Source organism: Dipodomys merriami, unplaced genomic scaffold (assembly GCF_024711535.1).
Source record: "Dipodomys merriami isolate MVZ:Mamm:240054 unplaced genomic scaffold, mDipMer1.0.p SCAF_1, whole genome shotgun sequence".
Classification (NCBI taxonomy): Eukaryota; Metazoa; Chordata; class Mammalia; order Rodentia; family Heteromyidae; genus Dipodomys; species Dipodomys merriami.
Genome location: NW_027202270.1, coordinates 877079 through 896799, shown reverse-complemented (window position 1 = coordinate 896799; position 19721 = coordinate 877079). Strand labels below are relative to the sequence as shown.

The following is a 19721-nucleotide window of genomic DNA, read 5'->3' as shown; positions in this document are numbered from 1 at the left end:
TGGTGGGCAGCCCGCTTTCTTGCTGGTTCCTTTGTGGCAGCACCTAAAGACAGGTCTACATAGAAGCCCTCCTCCACTGCAGAATTCTTCCTGCCCCAGCCACCAGACTCTTCCTAACAAGTCCCGCCCTCTGTCATCCCCAGCACCTCCTGGGGGGGAGGGCACTTCCAGAGCAGCCCTCACAGCCCTGCACCCCTGGCCACGGCGCCATATCTTCAGCACTTCTTCCGGCAGCCTCTGGTCAAGGGAAGCCTGTGACCATGGCTTTCTGCCTATTCCCCAGCCTCCCTTAGGGGCTGACGCTATTTGATACACGGCTTCAGGAGTCTATAGATTCTACCAAATGTTTTGTCAGCGTGCAACCACAGACTCCAGTGTTTGCTGCTGGCTGTAGCCTGGCTCGGCCAACCACCAGCACCACATCCGACCAAGCCGCACCTCTGCGGGCCAAATTCGGCATCAGGGAGGTTAAGATGCAGCTCCTCCACAGGCAGCAGAGAGACACAGGGCATAGGACCAAGCGTGTATTCCTCACTGGCTTCAGCATGGCAGGGTGGGATGGGCTGCCACGTAGCTGCTCAAGGTCTGTGCTGATGGAGACCTTTACAGACACAATATGGGGATAAAGAGCCAGAGGGCCCTGCCCACAGCGCAAGCCCCATCCCGGGCCTAGGACACTGTATTTGGATTATCTGCTCTGAAGGAAGCCATTGGAGCGGTTAGGTGGACACGTGTGCACCCCACAGGGGCTCACATGGGAAGCTCAGGAAGCTGCTGACTCCTCCAGCCCCAGTCCAGCCTTCTTGTACACTTAGTGCTGGATTCACATTTTGTCTTTGATCTTCTTCCAGACCTCAAGCTGGAACCCAAATGAGAGGCTCCAACATGCCTGACCAAAGCTGTGAGATGTTGCTTTGAGCCACCAAGTTTTTGAGCAATTTTTTAGGCAGCAATGGATAACACAATCTAAGCCAGTCTGTCTTGCTACAAAGATTTAAGATTACTCCAACCATAGAACTACATCCAAGTACACCTGAGAACACCAGGAGAGGTGACGCTGGGCCTATTACTTCAGGGTTAGTGGTGTTGAGATCCAGGCTCTTTCTTTCTGCTCTGGGTTACCGGCATGTTTGTTTTTGTTCTATGGCTCATTTCCACATGGCTGCAAGCTGAGCACGCCTGTTTCTAGCACATGGCGTTTTCCAGAGGCTGAAGAGGGTGTGTGCCCTCCTCTTCTGGTACCGAAGACCTCCCTTGTAGCCCCTGATTACTTATTGCCAAAAACTGGGGCATGTGGCCCTTGCTACACTTCTGATTGGAGATCAGGTCATAGTCTTCGGGTGACTTTAGTTGCCAAAAAAAACCAGGGTTAAAGCCAGTGTAGGTAAGGAAGGTGACCATGTGGCAGGCTCCCACTTGAACCTAGTCTGACAGGCTGCCCTCAGCCCGGCACCTGCCCTCTTCAGCTATTGCTGCCTGCCCCTTCACTGGGAGCACCTTCTCTCCTCTCCCTAAGCTTGGGATTGCTGCTGGCTCCTGTCTCTTCATCCTCACCTAACCCTGCGAACTGCAAGCAGGGAATGGGTTTTCTGTTTCTGTAACTCCATGAAAACCAATCACTAGTACAAGAGGTTCAGTTATCATCCCCAAACAAATGGGGGTGTGCGAGTTCCGGTGCAGAGGCCCAGGGAGCACTCCCTTGGGAGGGCCAGTCCTCCAGGCAGACACCAAAGCAGCACGATGGAAGGAGGCACCCGGGGCCCCTGAGTACCTCAGGGTTAGGAAAGGAAGTGGCAGTTTCGGACATGGTCCTCTAATGGGAAGAGCAGTTGCGGTGGAGCATGCTTTGTCCTCACACACTGTGGCTTGGGGTGGTGCCTTTCCCTGAGGGAGAGCCCTGAGCTTGAGTGTTTGGTTTTGAGATAGGGTCTTGCCACATTATGTAGCCCAAGCTACATAACAGTATCAAACTCGCTACAAAACTCCGGCTGGCCTTGACCTTAGGATCTTCCTGAGTGCTGGGATATAGATTTATGCTACCACACTTGGCTTGAGCTGAGACTTCAAATGCCTCATTTCCAGAACCTCAGCTGTGGGGCTGATGTCAAGAACCAGCTGTCTCCACACTTCTTTTTATCCCACTATGCAGGCTGCTTGGAGTCCCTTCTGCCACCCAGGACCAGTGGCCCTGTCTGGTGCAGGCCCAGGACTGGGCTCAACAGGCTGAAAGGAGTGTTCTCCAGATTGACTGAGGAAGCATAGAGATGTAAAACTGTAGGAAGGGACAAACAGTATGGGGTCGGCACAGGTCAACTGAAAAGCAGCCCTGACATCATTGCTGACAGTGCAGGCCTAGGCTGCCGGTTCACCAAGCACAAATTGTCTCTCAGACCCTTTCACATCCTGGTCCTTCTGGGCACTGGACAGGGAGGTAGTCACAGGAAGCTGCTTGCTCTCCACAGAGCTTGCCAGCATGGGCGAGTGGCATAGCAAAAAGCTACAATAAGACTGAATCTTAAGAGTAGCCCCTGAAAACCACACCTGTAAGTCCTCTGGGGTGAACCAGCTGCCAGGAAGGACAGGGACTAATTTGTCTTGAGTGTTCCAGGACCATGGGTGAAGCAGAGGCCAGGCCTTCCTGGTTGCCACCAGCTAAGGTGCAGCTCCAGGGAGCACTGGGTGAGCACGAAGCTTCCAGAGGGACATTGAACTATGGCCGCTCCCTTTTCTAGAACCTGAGCAAGATGAATGCCCACACCCATCATGGGGCTGGGGCCTGTGGATGGGGTCACACCACTAGCAGCAACTGCTAGTGCAGAGGCCCCGCCGCTGGCATAGCAGAAGGTAGCAGGGGCAGACACTTCTAGGCCAAATTCAATTCCTCTACCGGAAGTAGGAACTTTTACCTTACTCCTCAAATTGGCTACAACATAGCTACTCAGGAGGCTGAGATCTGAGGATCACGGTTCAGAGCCAGCCCTGGCAGGAAAGTCTGTGAGACTCTTAACTCCAATAAACCAGTAGAAAACTGGAAGTGGCGCTGTGGCTCAGGTCGTAGAGCGCTCGCCTTGAGCTGAAGAGCTAAGGGACAGCGCCCAGGCCCAGAGTTCAGGCCCTACGACAAAAAAAAAAAAAAAGAGAGACTACAACGGAACCAACCTTACACCCTGTGTAACCTGTCTTGCTACAAAGATTTAAGATTACTCCAACCATAGAACTACATCCAAGCACCTTACACCTGAGAACACCGGGAGAGGTGCCTCTGGGCCTTACACCTGTGGCGTAAGCAAAAGCCGCCCTGGCCAGTGCCGGAATAGGTGGCGCAGAGTGGCTTCATGGACGCGGGCTTGGAAAGCCGGGCGCAGGTGCTCACGCCTGTCTTCCCAGCTACTCAGGAGGCGGCGATCTGAGGACTGCGGTTCAAAGCCAGCCCTGGGCAGGAGAGTCCACGAGACTGTTGGCCCAGCGAGCCCTGCCCACAGCGCGGTCCACCCTCCCCTCCCCTCCCCTCCCCGCAGCGCCAGCCCCTGCACGAAGCGCGGCCGTCATCCCAGTCCGCCTCGGTGAGCCCGGGCTCCCGTCCCCTCCCCTCCCCTCCCCTCCCCTCCCCTCCCCTCCCCTCCCCTCCCCGCAGCGCCAGCCCCTGCACGAAGCGCGGCCGTCATCCCAGTCCGCCTCGGTGAGCCCGGGCTCCCGTCCCCTCCCCTCCCCTCCCCTCCCCTCCCCTCCCCTCCCCTCCCCTCCCCGCAGCGCCAGCCCCTGCACGAAGCGCGGCCGTCATCCCAGTCCGCCTCGGTGAGCCCGGGCTCCCGTCCACCCTCCCCTCCCCTCCCCTCCCCTCCCCTCCCCTCCCCTCCCCGCGGCGCCAGCCCCTGCACGAAGCGCGGCCGTCATCCCAGTCCGCCTCGGTGAGCCCGGGCTCCCGTCCACCCTCCCCTCCCCGCAGCGCCAGCCCCTGCACGAAGCGCGGCCGTCATCCCAGTCCGCCTCGGTGAGCCCGGGCTCCCGTCCACCCTCCCCTCCCCGCAGCGCCAGCCCCTGCACGAAGCGCGGCCGTCATCCCAGTCCGCCTCGGTGAGCCCGGGCTCCCGTCCACCCTCCCCTCCCCGCAGCGCCAGCCCCTGCACGAAGCGCGGCCGTCCGTCCCAGTCCGCCTCGGTGAGCCCGGGCTCCCGTCCCCTCCCCTCCCCTCCCCTCCCCTCCCCTCCCCTCCCCTCCCCGCAGCGCCAGCCCCTGCACGAAGCGCGGCCGTCATCCCAGTCCGCCTCGGTGAGCCCGGGCTCCCGTCCCCTCCCCTCCCCTCCCCTCCCCTCCCCTCCCCGCGGCGCCAGCCCCTGCACGAAGCGCGGCCGTCATCCCAGTCCGCCTCGGTGAGCCCGGGCTCCCGTCCCCTCCCCTCCCCTCCCCGCAGCGCCAGCCCCTGCACGAAGCGCGGCCGTCATCCCAGTCCGCCTCGGTGAGCCCGGGCTCCCGCCCACCCTCCCCTCCCCTCCCCGGCAGTGGCCGGCGCCGCCGCTCACCGCTCCCTCGTGGGCAGGGTCGGCGCCCCGGCCCGGAGCCCGGCGCGGGTCCCCACGGAGCCGGGAGTGGCGCTGGGGCTCAGGGGCCTTCCTCCGAGCGCCGGGGAGCCCGGGCTCCGGCCTCGCGCCGGTGGCCGGCCACTGGCGGCGGCGGCGCCGCCCCGGAAGCGCGCCGAGCCCTCCGGAGTGGGGCGGGGCGTCGCGGGCAGGCCAGGTGCACTCTGGGAGCGGCGCTGCACGCGGGGCCGCGGGGCCGGCGCGGGGTCTCCGAGCGCGCCCCCCTCACGCCCGCGGAGCGCCCGCGGCGCGGCCCCGGCGCCTCCGGCCAGGAGGGAAAACAAACGCAGCCTCGCGAGAGGCGGGCTCGGGTGTCCCCGCTCGCCCCTCGCGCGATTGGGCCGCGGTGTCAAGTGATCTCAGCCTCGCTCCTGGTTGGCTACCCGGGCGAGGGGCGGGCGCGCGGCGGGCGCCGAGTGGGTGGCCCGGCCGGCGAGGTCGCCGGGGCGGCGGCGGCCTCCCTCTCGCTTCCGGGCCGCGGCCGCGTTCTCCAGCCGCCGATGGGAGCCCCGCGCGCTGGAGATGCGGGCGGGCCGCGGTGAGGCGTCGGCGCGGGGCCTCTTCCGGGACTCCGCCTTCCCGGCCTCGGAGGCCTCTCTGTTTTCCAGCTTGTCCACGCCGCTGGCCCAGTTTCGGGAGGACATCACGTGGAGGCGGCCCCAGGTGCGGGGCGGCCTCAGGGGCGGGGCGGCCTCAGGGCCGGGGCGGGGAGGGGCGGCCTCAGGGCCGGGGCGGGGCGGCCTCAGGGGCGGGGCGGGGCGGGGCGGCCTCAGGGCCGGGGCGGGGCGGCCTCAGGGGCGGGGCGGGGCGGGGCGGCCTCAGGGCCGGGGCGGGGCGGCCTCAGGGCCGGGGCGGGGAGGGGCGGCCTCAGGGCCGGGGCGGGGCGGCCGCCGGGGCGGGGCGGCCTCAGGGGCGGGGCGGCCTCAGGGCCGGGGCGGGGCGGCCTCAGGGGCGGGGCGGCCTCAGGGCCGGGGCGGGGCGGCCTCAGGGGCGGGGCGGGGAGGGGCGGCCTCAGGGCCGGGGCGGGGCGGCCGCCGGGGCGGGGCGGCCTCAGGGGCGGGGCGGCCTCAGGGGCGGGGCGGGGCGGCCTCAGGGCCGGGGCGGCCTCAGGGGCGGGGCGGGGCGGCCTCAGGGGCGGGGCGGCCTCAGGGGCGGGGCGGGGCGGCCTCAGGGCCGGGGCGGCCTCAGGGGCGGGGCGGGGCGGCCTCAGGGCCGGGGCGGGGCGGCCTCAGGGGCGGGGCGGGGCGGCCTCAGGGCCGGGGCGGGGCGGCCTCGGGGCCGGGGCGGGGCGGCCTCAGGGGCGGGGCGGCCTCGGGGCCGGGGCGGGGCGGCCTCAGGGCCGGGGCGGGGCGGCCTCAGGGCCGGGGCGGGGCGGCCTCAGGGCCGGGGCGGCCTCAGGGGCGGGGCGGGGCGGCCTCAGGGCCGGGGCGGGGCGGCCTCAGGGCCGGGGCGGGGCGGGGCGGGGCGGCCTCAGGGGCGGGGCGGGGCGGGGCGGCCTCAGGGGCGGGGAAGGGCGGCCTCAGGGCCGGGGCGGGGCGGGGCGGCCTCAGGGCCGGGGCGGGGCGGCCTCAGGGCCGGGGCGGGGCGGGGCGGCCTCAGGGGCGGGGAGGGGCGGCCTCAGGGGCGGGGCGGCCCCATGTGTGGGGCGGCCTCAGGGGCGGGCGGGGGCGGCCCAGGGGCGGGGGCGGCCGGCCTGCGCTCTCAGGCGCGTGGGGGGGCAGGGGTTTCTGCCCTCCACTGTGGCCCTGGAACAATCCGCACTAAAGTCCTCCGCGGCCAAAGAGAAGTTCACGGGGAGGACGGGCGCAGGCGCAGGCGCAGGGCTCCGCTCCGCTCCGCGCTGGGCCGGGGCCCCGCCCACAGGCGGTGCCACCGCGCGCATGCGCATTCAGCAGCTTGGCTCACACCGGTGCCCTGGTTTTGCCCTTGCCCACCTGCGTCCCGGCGGACTGTTTCGAGTCTCCGGGTCCGAGAGGTGGCCAGACCGAAGGCCGGGTCGTCCAGCGAGCAGAGCGCGGTGGGAAAGCCCGAGAGGCCGCCGTCCCCGCGGCGGGGGCTCCGGAGCCATCTGCCCTTGCGGGGTAGACAGGAAGTGGGGGCCACCCGCAGACTGGGAGGGAGGGAGCTGACTTGTCTCAGGTGTAGGCCACCGAGCGGTGGACACGGAGTCCTCCCCGAAGAGCCTCCCTACCCGGCCGCGGGCTCCGCCTGCGCCTGCGCACCCGGTCGCGGGCTCTTCTTGCGCCTGCGCCCCCGGCCGCGGGCTCCTCCTGCGCCTGCGCCCCCGGCCGCGGGCACCCTGTACCTAGGAAGGCCCAGGCTGAGGCCACCTTCCCCGCTTTGGAAAAGGTGGTTTCAGATGTTGTACACTTGAATTTTTTGTAAAGGTTTTTAAAACAAAACGCTGGCCTGGCCTAGGGCTGTGTTGCTTTTGTTGTGAAAGGCAGAGGAAGGAGCTTCAGTGTGTGCGATGGGCAGCCATCCGGGAAACGGGCCGGGAGCAAGGCCTGCAGAGGCAGAGAGCCCTAGTCACAGGCCTGTTCCTGTGGGTCACTATACCAGTCCTTGTGTTGGGAGGGCTTGGTTTTAGAAGTGGCTTATGTGCTAAGAATGACCACCAAATTGTGTAGTTCAACGTAGGGTCTGGTGACTACCACTGCTGGCACTTTCTTTCAGAGTGCATTGTTTCTTGGTGTACAAGGGGGGAGGTTCGAGTATATAATGTATCCCAATCAACCTCAGGCCCTATCACGGTCATCCCTTAAACACATTTCACTGGGTTTAGTTGTTCTGTTTTCATGCATGCAAACTACTTCAGCCATGCTCACTTCCTCATTTGTCCATCATGCCAGCCCTCCCAACCCCTTCCCACGAGTGCCCCTCCACAGAGCTTGTATTATTTTGCTGTCCTTCATTCTTTGTTTTATCATGGAATTTCAGATGTTGATATATTCTCTTTTTGCGGGAGAGGGGGGGAGGGAGAGGGTCCGGTCGTAGGGCCTGAACTCTGGGCCTGGGCGCTGTCCCTCAGCTCTTCATCTCAAGGCTAGCACTCTACCACCTGAGCCACAGCACCACTTCCGGCTTTTTTCTTTTTGTGTATGTGGTGCTGAGGAATCGAACCCAGGGCCTCATGCATGCAAGGCAAGCGCTCTACCGCTGAGCCACCTTCCCAGCCCAATGTACTATCTTTTGCTCTGAATAACTCTGTTCTCGCCTGCCAGGCCCCTGTTGATCAATAGCTTTCATAGATTCTTTATGCCATTGTTGATCTTTCTATTTTGGCCAAATGCCATTTTATATCATAGCCATGTGAGGGTATCACCTGTTCATAATAAACAGGCAAGGAAAAGAAGAGGAAGGAAAGTGGTTCATGTGAGGATGCAGGCACCCCTTGTTAATTGTGGAGAGGGGTGATGGGCCCAAGCTAGGATGGGCCTTTGGTGGGGACAGGTTTGTGGATACTTTGTGAGGAGGGTTGACAAGGTTTGGTAGAGGGTGAGGCTGAAGGAAGGATCAGGAATGACTTGGTGGGTTGTGGGGGCAGTCCTGGGCAGAGCCAGGGCTCTAGAATTGAGTTTTCCTCCCCTGTACAAGCAGAGCTGTCACAAAGGCAGCTCAGGAGTGCAGGAAGAGCTAAGCCTTCCTTTGGGCATGAATATCGTAGGTGGTTTACAGTCCAGGACCTAGAAGAGCATCTTGGGACAGGTAGAGTGAGGGGTGGGAGGTGGGCAGAGCCTGAGCATTGAGGAGCCCAGCATGTGTGGGGCATGCAGGAGTTCCGACAGGACAAGCAGGCTGCGAAGGGAGGAGCGTGGGATCACGGGAGTAGAGAGACGAGAGCACCGGAGGAGCATGGGATCATGGGAGTCCAGGGTCGAGAACACAGGAGGAATGTGTGGGATCATGGGAGCTGAGAGAAGAGAACACGGGAGGAGCGTGGGATCATGGGAGTTGAGGGACGAGAACACGGGAGGAGCGTGGGATCATGGGAGTTGAGGGATGAGAACACGGGAGGAATGTGGGATCATGGGACTTGAGGGAGGAGAACACGGGAGGAATGTGGGATCATGGGAGCTGAGAGAAGAGAACACGGGAGGAGCGTGGGATCATGGGAGCTGAGAGAAGAGAACACGGGAGGAGCGTGGGATCATGGGAGTTGAGGGACAAGAACACGGGAGGAATGTGGGATCATGGGAGTCGAGGGTAGAGAACACGGGAGGAATGTGTGGGATCATGGGAATCGAGGGACGAGAACACGGGAGGAGCGTGGGATCATGGGAGTTGAGGGACAAGAACACGGGAGGAATGTGGGATCATGGGAGTCGAGGGTCGAGAACACTGGAGGAATGTGTGGGATCATGGGAGTTGAGGGAAGAGAACATGGGAGGAGCGTGGGATCATGGGAGTTGAGGGATGAGAACACGGGAGGAGCATGGGATCATGGGAGTCGAGGGTCGAGAACACGGGAGGAATGTGGGTGGGATCATGGGAGTCGAGGGTCGAGAACACGGGAGGAATGTGGGTGGGATCATGGGCAGGGACAGCTAGCTGTTCTGAAGCTGCCAGGCGAAGAGAACAAGAATGTGCCATGGGATTTGGCACTGTGGAGATGGTGCAGGGGACCATATTCCCATATGGTTGACTCAGAAGCCAGAGGGGTCCACAGCTCTCCTGAGAAGCTGCCATGAGGGCTGCCCAGGTCAGCACATAGTGCCAAAGAAGAAGGATATGTCCAGAAGCAGGTATTCCGTCCTGCCGTGCGTGGAGAATCGTGACAGGAGTAGAGGCCTGTGTCGTGGGAAGGGGAGGTCTGGTGCTAAGGAGGAATAGGGTCAGGTCCCATTCTGGTGAAGGCGGCCAGGTTGGTACCTCAGGTGTTTAGACAAAGGAAGCATGAATGTTTGCAGGAGGAAGGCAAGGTCTAAGGGAGTGTGGGGAGTGGGAAATTTGTATGTAGGATTTCCCGAGAGAATGAGGACCCATGAGAGATTGGGCATCACGAATTTCTAAAGCAAAACTAGTTAAGCCAGCACTTAGCTGTTTCAAACAAGAGGATGGTAAGAGTCATCTGGAACTAGGTACTGGTGATTCACGCCTGTAATCCTAACTGCTCAGGAGGCTGAGATTTGAGGATCATGTTTCGGGCAGGAAAGTCTGAGACATCTCCAATGAACAAAGAGCTGCAAGAGAGTGGTAGAGCACTAGCCTTGAGCACGAAAGGTCAGGGCCAAGCCATGGGCTTGACACCACAAAAGACTCATGCGTAGTTCAGTTTCACCAGTAAGGATAGTGGACAGAGATGAGCCCCTCCCCCCCACCTGAGCTGGATCGGGGTCTGGAGCCAGGATGCTGAGGGACAGCGCTGGGGAGCTGCGTCTTTCCCTTCCCTCTCCCCGCGTGGGGGCTCATGTGGTCACAAAGCTGCTTCTGCCTTGTCACTCTCACCCCTGGGTTCTCAGTTTGAAGATGAGCTGCCAGGCTTGGTCTAACTCTGGACAGTGTTCTTTATTTCAGGAAATCTGTGCAACACCCCGACTGTTTCCAGATAACCCAGGGGAAGGCCAGGTGAAGCAAGGGCTGCTGGGGGATTGCTGGTTCCTGTGTGCCTGTGCAGCCTTACAGAAGAGTCAGCACCTCCTGGACCAGGTACAGCCAAAGGCCTCCCTCTGCGCTCCCCCTGCCTGCTGAGCTCAGGGAGCTCTTGCCAGAGCAGAGCCCCGTGGGAGCCAGCCGCTGGCTGCTCTCCCGACCTGCGCTCTGTCGCAAGCAGGTAGAGGGGTGTAGGAGCAGGACCAAGCCTGCAGGTCCCCTGGGAGGCTCTGCCCGGCTCTGCGATCTTCCAGGTCCTGGATTTTGGTGCTGGGCACAGAGCACAGGGTTGGCAGAGGGCTTCCGTGTGGCCACTTTAGAGTATGTGACCTCAGAGAGTTAAGATGCCTTCGTGGTGTCTTCCCTCAGGGCACGGGCTGCGTTGGGGCCCACGTGCTGCCGAGGCCTTTCAGTGCACGGCCCTGGGGGCGGGGCCGGAGCACAGCTCGCCTCTGCCGCCTCACACCCCTCCCATTGCACCTGCTTTTGCGCACGGGTGCCTGTGTCTCTCGCTGTCCTGAGTGGAGGCCGCGCTGACTTCCTGGGTGCCGAGCCCATACTCGCCTGTGTGGGGACTGGAGCCCCGAAGGAGCGAGCAGTGGGCCTGGGGGCTGGCCAGCCTTCATCTGTCACCTGTGTGCTTTTGCCTGCCAAAGTTGCGCTTTAGATTTAGGTCAAGTGCTTATTTGGGACACGGTTAACAAAGCGGTTGATTTGAAGCTTTGGGGAGTTTGGGTCCTGCAGGGCAGTCCTGAGCTATTTCAGTGGAGAGCATGGCTGTCTGTTCTGTGACGTGGATGTGTAGATGCGGCACCCAGCGGAACCTGTGCCCTGGCAGGCAGGGTGTCGGGAGTGCGGGTGATGCCTGTCTTCTGCTCGGAGGCGTGGGGCTGCCTGCCTCTCATGCTCTCCTTCTGCCCCTCCTTGTGCATGCTAGGTCTTCCCTCCGGGACAGCCCAGCTGGTCCGACCAGACGTACCGTGGCCTCTTCGCCTGTCGAATCTGGCGGTTTGGATGCTGGCAGGAGGTGACGGTAGATGACCGTCTGCCTTGTCTTGCAGGGAGACTCTGCTTCTCCCGGTGCCAGAGAGAGGATGTGTTCTGGCTTCCCTTACTGGAAAAGGCCTATGCCAAGTAAGTGTGCTCTGCAGAGGTGACGGAGCGGGCGGGGCAGCCCTGGTGCTGCTCCGGGGGGCCTGGGACACCTGCCCGGGCCGCTGGCCGGCCCGGTGTTGCCAATACACGGGGCCTGGCAGCCAGACTGTGGGTCTGCAGGGACCTGTGGTTTGCTCTTCCCTGTCCCTTTTTTCACGGTCCTGCATTCATTGCCTCTGTGTGGAGAGGGTGGGCAGGTCCGCCCTCCCCAGACCCTGCAGAACAATGCCTCTGTGCGTGGTTGAGCATCCAGGCAGGCTGGCAGGTGGGGGAGGACTTAGCCCATGTGTGTGCCGTCACGCGCTTGGCTTGTCCTGCTCGTGAGTCCCAGCTAACACAGCCAACGGTGTCTGGCTGAGCGAGGCCGACGGGAAAATGAGAAAATGGGCCCTTTACCTTGAGCCTTCCCCACCCTGGCAGGACGGTGGAGACCAGTGGGATGGTGTGAACATGGGTGGAGACCAGCAGGATGGTGTGAACATGGGTAGAGGCCAGCAGGACGGTGTGAACGTGGGTAGAGACCAGCAGGACGGTGTGAACGTGGGTGGAGATAGACCAGCAGGACGGTGTGAACGTGGGTGGAGACCAGCAGGATGGTGTGAACGTGGGTGGAGATAGACCAGCAGGATGGTGTGAACGTGGGTGGAGACCAGCAGGATGGTGTGCACGTGGGTGGAGGCCAGCAGGACGGTGTGAACGTGGGTAGAAACCAGCGGGACGGTGTGAACGTGGGTAGAAACCAGCGGGACGGTGTGAACGTGGGTGGAGATAGACCAGCGGGACGGTGTGAACGTGGGTAGAGATAGACCAGCAGGACGGTGTGAACATGGGTGGAGATAGACCAGCAGGACGGTATGAACGTGGGTGGAGGCCGGCAGGACTGTGTGAACGTGGATGGAGACCAGCAGGACGGTGTGAACGTGGGTGGAGACCAGCAGGATGGGTGTGAAGGTGCGTGGAGACCAGCAGGGACATAGCAGACTATGGCAATTGCAGGCAAGCCCAGGCCTCAATTCACCAAAGATGTGGTGGAGGTCAGAGGCATGGGAGCAGGGTCAGTGTGTTAAGGTCCTTGCAGTGGCGCAGGCAGACCTGACGGTCAGACCCGCTCCTGTGCTGTGGTCCCCTAGGGTCCATGGCTCCTATGAGCGCCTGTGGGCAGGGCAGGTCGCAGACGCCCTTGTGGACCTCACCGGGGGCCTGGCCGAACGGTGGAGCCTGAAGGACTTGGCAGGCAGCTGCGGTCAGCAGGACACAACCCAGGCTGGGGGACCCAGGACTTGTCGGCAGCTCCTGCGCCTGAAGGACCGGTGTCTGATGAGCTGCTCGGTGCTTAACCCCAGAGCAGGTAAGGCACGCGGCAGGGCCCCTCCTGCCCCGCTTGAGATACCCTGAATGAAGTGGAACAGCAAGTCGGAAGTAGGAAGTCCTGAGCTGGCGACCTCCCTCTTCTGTCTCAGAGAGAGCTGACCCTCCCCTTCCTCCACCAGTCTTTTCTGTTAGAGCAAGACAGGACCAGCATCATGGTCCCTGCCTCCCAGAGATAGCTGGGAGGCGGGGCGGCCTGGCAGGGCTCACGCCCCTCCCTACTCCTTAAACCCGCCCATTAGGGTTCGTTAAGGGAAGTTGGCAAATGAAGAAAGAAGGCCAGCAAGGTGGCTCACACCTGTAATCCCAGCTACTTGGAAGGTAGCGATGAGGGAGTGAAGGGTACAATCCTGATTCGAAGCCAGCCCAGGCAAAACACCAGCAAGACTCCATCTCAACAAAAAATCTGAATGTGCTGATCCTCACACGTGGTTCTGGTATGTGAGGGACAGAGGAGGAGGTCAGAGTCAGGCCAGCCCAAGCAAAAACGGGAGGCCCTATCTGGGAAATAACTAAAGCAAAAAGGGCAGGGAAGATGGGAGGGCTAATTCCAGTGCAGAGCCTGCCTGGCAAGCAGATGCCCCAGGCTCAAACCCTACGATTGCCCAAACTAAAGAGGAAAGAACTCACTGAAAAGCATCGGTGGCTTTTCCATCTACCTCTCTGTTTTCTGTAAACATATGTGCGTTTCCATTCTGTTTCTTTGCTACTACATAAGCTTTAACGTCTTATTTCATTTGTGGACCTGACAGCTTTCTTAATCCTCCTGTTGTTGGATGCCTAGTCTTTCTGGTAATTAAAAGAAACACCACAGTGATTTTTTTTTTTTTCCCGGTCATGGGACTTGAATTCTAGTCCTGGGTGCCTTGAGCTCTTCAGCTCAAGGTTAGTGCTCTAATACTTGAGCCACAGCATGTCTTGAGATAAGTGTCTCACAGACTTTCCTGCCCAGGCTGGCTTTGAAACTCGATCCTCAGATCTCAGCCTCCTGAGTAGCTAGGATGACAGGCCTGAGCCACTGGCTCCCAGTACCACAGTGAATTTTTTATTCACACTCAGGATTTTTTCCCTGATCCAACTTTGGTTCAGAAACATGAACATAAAGGCAAAACATGCGAGCAGCCAAGTGCCTCAGCAGAATGTCAGACCCTGTCTCCTGGGTCCAGGCACTGCCTGAGGCAGGAGGAAATGAGCGGACGCTGGTCTCTCCTTCAGAGAGCGAGAGAGCTGGCTGAGGAGCCTGGCTCCAAGCCACCTCAAGGGTGGACGGGCTGTGCCTGACACGTGCAGAGGGCTGCGGGCGTGTCCAGGGCTCCCCGACACTCGGGGCTCCCACAGCGGCTGCAGGGCTGCCCTCCCCAGATCGACACCTCTCTGCCAAGTGAGAGTCTCAGGGCCTCCAGTCCTCCTTGGTTTGGGTCTGAGTGGCCCGTGTTCGGCTGGTTTGCCTGGAGGGGGGCCAGCTCTCCTGGTTACTCACAGCTGCAGTCCCGTCGCCGACAGCAGTCATGCATGCTTGAAGACTGGTCTGCACAGGCCCTGCATGGTAACAGCTGAAGCCCAGAGAAGGAAATGGTCGCGCAGCACCAGTCCCCAGGGGCAACAAGCCAGGGCCGCCTCTCGGCCCTTCCCCATGGCCCACAGTGCTGCAGAGGCCGGCAGAGCAACTGGCCTGTGGCCCAGGGCGGAGCCCATCTTGAGGGACCTGAGTCCGCCAGCAGCCAGGGCTGAGTGGGCTGCTCAGCGGGCAGTCGGCAGGGCCGCACGGCTGTCCCACACACAGGTGCCAGGGAGCTGGGGGAGTTCCACGCCTTCATCATCTCAGATCTGCGAGAGCTCCGGAGCCTGGCCAGCCAGGGCACCCTGCTGCTGAGGATCCAGAACCCCTGGGGCCGGAGCTGCTGGCAGGGGCTGTGGAGAGAGGGGTGAGTGCCAGACCCGTGCTGAGTGGGAGGAGGTGGCGTTGAGACGCCCCGGCCTGTGCTCGGTCACTTCAGCTCACACACGTCATGCTTCCGTGTGGGCCTTTGGAGGCCCGAGACCAAGCTCTCCTTGGTCTGAGAGTTCTCAGGGACACCCCCAGGGTGGTGTGTGCCTGGCCAGGCGTTTGGCTGAGTAGGGACTGTAGCTACAGTCCTCAGCTCACTAAGACTCAACCAGCATCTCCTTAAGACCTGAGAGCTCTGAGGCTCTTGGACCATGACCACCCCGTTGAGCCCGGGCAGGGCCTGGCACTGAGCAAACAGCATGGTTCTCGGTGAGGTTATACGGGCTCCACAGAGCACAGAGTCAGGGTCCAGCCTGACTGTCCTGGGAAGATAACTCTAGAGGCAAGAGCGCCCCTGAAGGATGAGGCGCCCGTGGGGGCAGAGCGCCCCGCTGTGCAGGGGCAGGACTAGAGGTTTTGGTGGGTGTCTGCAGCACAGAGAAGCCACGCAGGGACCTCAGCCTGGAGGGGTCTGTGGGGCTGGGCAGCCCTGGAGTGTGGGGATTGAGGGCAGCCCAGCCTCCTCTGCCTTGGTTGTCAGCCCCGCTGACGTGAGGCTCCCTGCAGGGGCGAAGGATGGAAGCAGGTGGAGCCGGGGGAGCAGGCGCAGCTCCTGGCGCAGCTCCAGGAAGGGGAGTTCTGGGTGGAGGAGGAGGAGTTCCTCAGGGAGTTTGACGAGGTCACCGTCAGCTACCCAGTCACAGAGGCCGGCCACCTGCAGAGTCTCTACACAGGTAGGCCCTGGGCCTCTGACGTGGAGAGACTGAACAGGTGGGTGGATCCCACGTGCTGACCCGTGCGGGAGATGGGGCCCCAAGAGGGCCGAGCGAGGGGCGCCGGCCCCGAGCTGATGCCAGTGCTTTCCTACTAGAGAAGGTGCTTTGCCATGCACGGGCCCTGCCTGGGGCCTGGGTCGCAGGGCGGTCGGCCGGAGGCTGCCGGAACAACAGTTGCTTCCCCTGCAACCCCAAGTTCTGGCTGCGGCTGGCCGAGCCCAGCGAGGTGTGCGTGGCCGTCCTGCAGAGACCCCGCGAGGCGAGCCTGGCCCTCCCGCAGAGGCCCCGCGAGCCTGGGACCGGCCCAACCCGGGCCAGCCATGGCCAGGACTACCAGGCTGTGGGCCTGCACCTGTGGAAGGTAACTGCCCCGGGGCCCCGGGTGGCCCAGGAGGAGCACCCTCGCACACAGGTCCCTGCACCCCTCGGGCTGCCAGCCCCCGTCTCCCAGACCCTGCTCTCAGCTTCTCCACCCGACTCCGGGTGCCCCACTGGCCCTGCCCCTGCATCCTCCCTGGGTCTCTGGCCTGCAGTCCCCGTCCCCCACCATGGTGATCCAGACATTCAGCCTGACGTGCGCATCCGCCAGTCCGTCAGTGTAGCGGGGCTAGAGCAAGCAGGTCAGGGAACTACTGCTCGCTCTTGAAGGCTGGTCATCTGTGTGGTACCTGTGTGACAGACAGCTCTCACGTCCGATCCATGGCCTGTGTCACGGGCCTTCCTCTTGCAAAAGAAGTTGTTGGGAATTTGTCCAGGTTTTTTGGAGCATGGCTCTGTGTAGATGCTGAGGGGGTGGGGACTCTACCTGGTGAGCTCTGGGCCCTGTCCAAGCAGGGAAGCAGAGGATGGCCTCCACCTGTGGTGTTGCAGGTGGAGCAGCGGCGGGTGAGTCTGCCCCGGGTCCTGTCTGCGCCCCCTGTGGCCGGAACCGCGTGCCACACCTACGACCGTGAGGTCCACCTGCGCTGCCAGCTCTCCCCAGGCTTCTACCTGGCGGTGCCCAGCACTTTCCTGAAGGACATGCCAGGGCAGTTCCTGCTCCGGGTCTTCTCCACTGGGAAGGTTTCCCTCAGGTGAGGAGCGGGTGCCCGCAGCTCTCCTCGTGCTGGGGCTGAGGCCTCCCTCCGCTACAAGGTCTTCTCTGAGCGCGCCTCTGCCTGTTTCCCCGTAGTGCTGTCAGGCCGGTGGCCAAGGGGGCCTCCCCCAGAACAGCGCAGCCTGCTGGCGAGTGGGAGACGGTGCAGCTGCGGGGCCTCTGGAGAGCCGGACAGACGGCCGGGGGCAGCAGGAACTTTGCCTCCTACCCCTGCAACCCTTGCCTCCCGTTCTCCGTCCCCGAGGGTGCCGGGCCCCGCTGTGTCCGCATCACCCTGTGCCAGCACTGCCAGCTTGCTGACAGCCAGCTCTACCCCATTGGCTTCCACGTCTTCCAGGTTTGTGGCCTTAGCTCGCTGGGACTCCGGGCCTGGCCATCTGGCCGCCTGGTCTCATAAAAGACTTATCTGTAGCTCCCATGAAGTCCTTAGGCCCAGAGTGAGCCAAGGCGGCCCGTGGCCACGCACCTACCCTGGCTCAGAGCGGACCTTCCACTCTAGCCCCTGCAGCTGCTCTCGAGACCTGGGCGGAGGCCAGCCTCACCACAGGGCGGGGGTGTGTGGCCCCAGAGCGGGACCCCAGGGCGATCCTGGCAGACTGCTCAGCTGGGGAAGGAGGCAGCTGGGGAGGCCACACCCAGGGAACATGCCAGAAGTATTGGCCATACAGCCACATCAGCAACATGACAAATTGCCTGCCAGCCATAAGCCACTGTGGTCAGAGAGCCTAGAGGATTCCATGTAGACTCCACCAGGTGGGAGGAGCTCTGGGATTCAGGGGTCTACATCAGGCCCAGGCACCCTGGAGGGGTCACTGGACGGGAAGTGAAGGGTCAGGAGAAGGCCATAGCCAGGGGCCCCACACCTGGGGTTCTGCTGGCCCCAGGGGTGTCCTGGGCCGCTAGGGTGGGGTTGGAGGCACGTGCACACCACCCTGGGACTGGGGCTTCTGTGTCCCTTGGGAATGGTAGCCAGTGCTTCCAGAGAAGGAGGGAGACTTCTAGAATCCTGTCCCCAGTCACCTGCCTCAGGCACCCGGAGCCCTGAGTAGAGTGCCAGAACTTGGGGCCCTATCAGAGCATGCCAAGGCAGAAGCCAGAGTATAAATACTCTATAAAACAGAACCTTGGACACTGTTCAAGGATGGTTCCTCTGAAGCGCTGGGCCTGGTGTCAGCCTGTCAGTTCCTCCTAGAAGAGGGGAGCACATGACTCAGGAGGAGTGGGGGCATCAGGTTCCAGAAGTCCAAGCAGGCTGCCCAGACAGCCCTCCGCTGGGCCTGCGCAGAGGGAAGGCCTGCAGCACCCCGTGCAGACCCCCAGACTGACTCGTCCCCCCCCCAGGTCCCCTCAGGCGGTGTGAGCCAGGACACGCGCGCGCTGCTGCTCCAGGAGCCTTTGCTGAGCTGTGTGCCACACCGCTACGCGCAAGAAGTCAGCCGGCTCTGTCTCCTGTCTGCGGGCGCCTACAGAGTAGTGCCCTCCACCTATCTGCCAGACGCCGAGGGGGCCTTCACCGTCACCATAGCCATCCGGATAGACAGGTGGGGTCCGGGGTCTCCGTGGGCGTGAGTGCTCGGCCTGCCCCAGTCGACACCGGAGGTGGGCATGTGCGCCTGGGAGCTCCTGGGGGTGCACCCAGAGCAGATCGCAGGGCTGACCTGGCTCTCTCCACAGGCGGTCCATTCACAGCCAGGAGATGCTGGGCCAGGCCCTCCAGGAGGTGTGTACGCAGCGCCCCTCGACATTTCCCTCCTGGCTCGCCTGCCAGTGGCCAGCTGGTGGGGATCTTAATTCCTTCAGTGATCCCCCCGCCCCCAGCCATCCTGCTGCAGATGATCTCTGGGACATGGGGTGCCCTCTCATGAGAGCCACCTATGGGGAGAGACTGGGTCTGTCTTGTTCCTTGGGGTTGGAGGGCCAAGGAAGGCTGGACCATCGCCGCTCCTTTGCAGGTCTCCCTCGTGGCAGTGATGAAAACCTGACTGGCGTCCCTGTGTGCCGGCCGGCGGCATGGAGCCATGTTGGTGCCCGCAGCCTCGGCCCTGGAGCCCCGGCCCTGGCGTCCTGCCAGGAGAGGGGCCGGCCGGGCCCAGCAGCGGCTGCAGGAAGGGCAAGGCCTCAGGTGGCATCTTCGTTCCAACCAGAGACTGCAAGACTCCCAGACCCCAGAGCTGAGGCTGGAGAGTTCCCAGGACCCTCCCAGCTCTCTCTCCTTCCTGGCAGGAGCAGGCGTGGCAGACGTCACTGGAAACTGGGTCCACTGAAACATTTTTAGGATGTGGCTTTATAATAAAGGAGTGATTGAGATGGTCTGCAGGGTCCACCATTGAGTCAGCTTCCAGTGCGCAGGTGTGGGGCAGAGCCGTCGCCACCCAGCGGCATGGCGGTGCTGCTCTGCCCTGGTGCTGCCATTCCCGCCCCACACCGCCGTGTCCACCACACACCGCCACCGCCGTGTCCACCACACACCGCCACCGCCGTGTCCCCCCCACACCGCCACCGCCGTGTCCCCTCCACACCGCCACCTCCGTGTCCCCCCCACACCGCCACCGCCGTGTCCACCACACACCGCCACCTCCGTGTCCCCCCCACACCGCCACCGCCGTGTCCCCCCCACACCGCCACCGCCGTGTCCCCCCCACACCGCCACCGCCGTGTCCCCCCCACACCGCCACCGCCGTGTCCCCCCCACACCGCCACCGCCGTGTCCCCCCCACACCGCCACCGCCGTGTCCCCTCCACACCGCCATGTCCACCACACACCGCCACCTCCGTGTCCCCCCCACACCGCCACCGCCGTGTCCCCCCCACACCGCCACCGCCGTGTCCCCCCCACACCGCCACCGCCGTGTCCCCCCCACACCGCCACCGCCGTGTCCCCTCCACACCGCCATGTCCACCACACACCGCCACCTCCGTGTCCCCCCCACACCGCCACCGCCGTGTCCCCTCCACACCGCCACCTCCGTGTCCCCCCCACACCGCCACCGCCGTGTCCACCACACACTGCCACCGCCGTGTCCCCCCCACACTGCCACCGCCGTGTCCCCCCCACACTGCCACCGCCGTGTCCACCACACACCGCCACCGCCGTGTCCACCACACACCGCCACCGCCGTGTCCCCCCCACACCGCCACCGCCGTGTCCCCCCCACACCGCCACCGCCGTG

The 19721-nt window shown here is 63.0% G+C and overlaps 1 protein-coding gene across 1 annotated transcript; it reads left to right on the top strand.

The window, feature by feature from the left end:
- The first annotated feature begins 4975 nt into the window (after window positions 1–4975).
- On the top strand, window positions 4976–18858 carry Capn10 (calpain 10). The gene is made up of 12 exons (XM_070005608.1): window positions 4976–5240; window positions 10095–10226; window positions 11107–11303; window positions 12455–12672; window positions 14476–14617; window positions 15247–15413; window positions 15551–15816; window positions 16326–16528; window positions 16627–16888; window positions 17893–18092; window positions 18226–18271; window positions 18504–18858. Exons 1-12 carry the CDS (start codon window positions 5100–5102, stop codon window positions 18531–18533), a joined length of 2004 nt encoding a protein of 667 aa, XP_069861709.1. The 5' UTR covers window positions 4976–5099; the 3' UTR covers window positions 18534–18858.
- The last annotated feature ends 863 nt before the right edge of the window (window positions 18859–19721 follow it).

Coding starts and splice junctions, on each gene's coding strand:
- Capn10 (XM_070005608.1), top strand. CDS start 5,100: ATGCGGGCGGGCCGCGGTGAGGCGTCGGCGCGGGGCCTCTTCCGGGAC. Junction 11,304..12,454: donor CTGGAAAAGGCCTATGCCAA/GTAAGTGTGCTC, acceptor GTGGTCCCCTAG/GGTCCATGGCTCCTATGAGC. Junction 12,673..14,475: donor GGTGCTTAACCCCAGAGCAG/GTAAGGCACGCG, acceptor TCCCACACACAG/GTGCCAGGGAGCTGGGGGAG.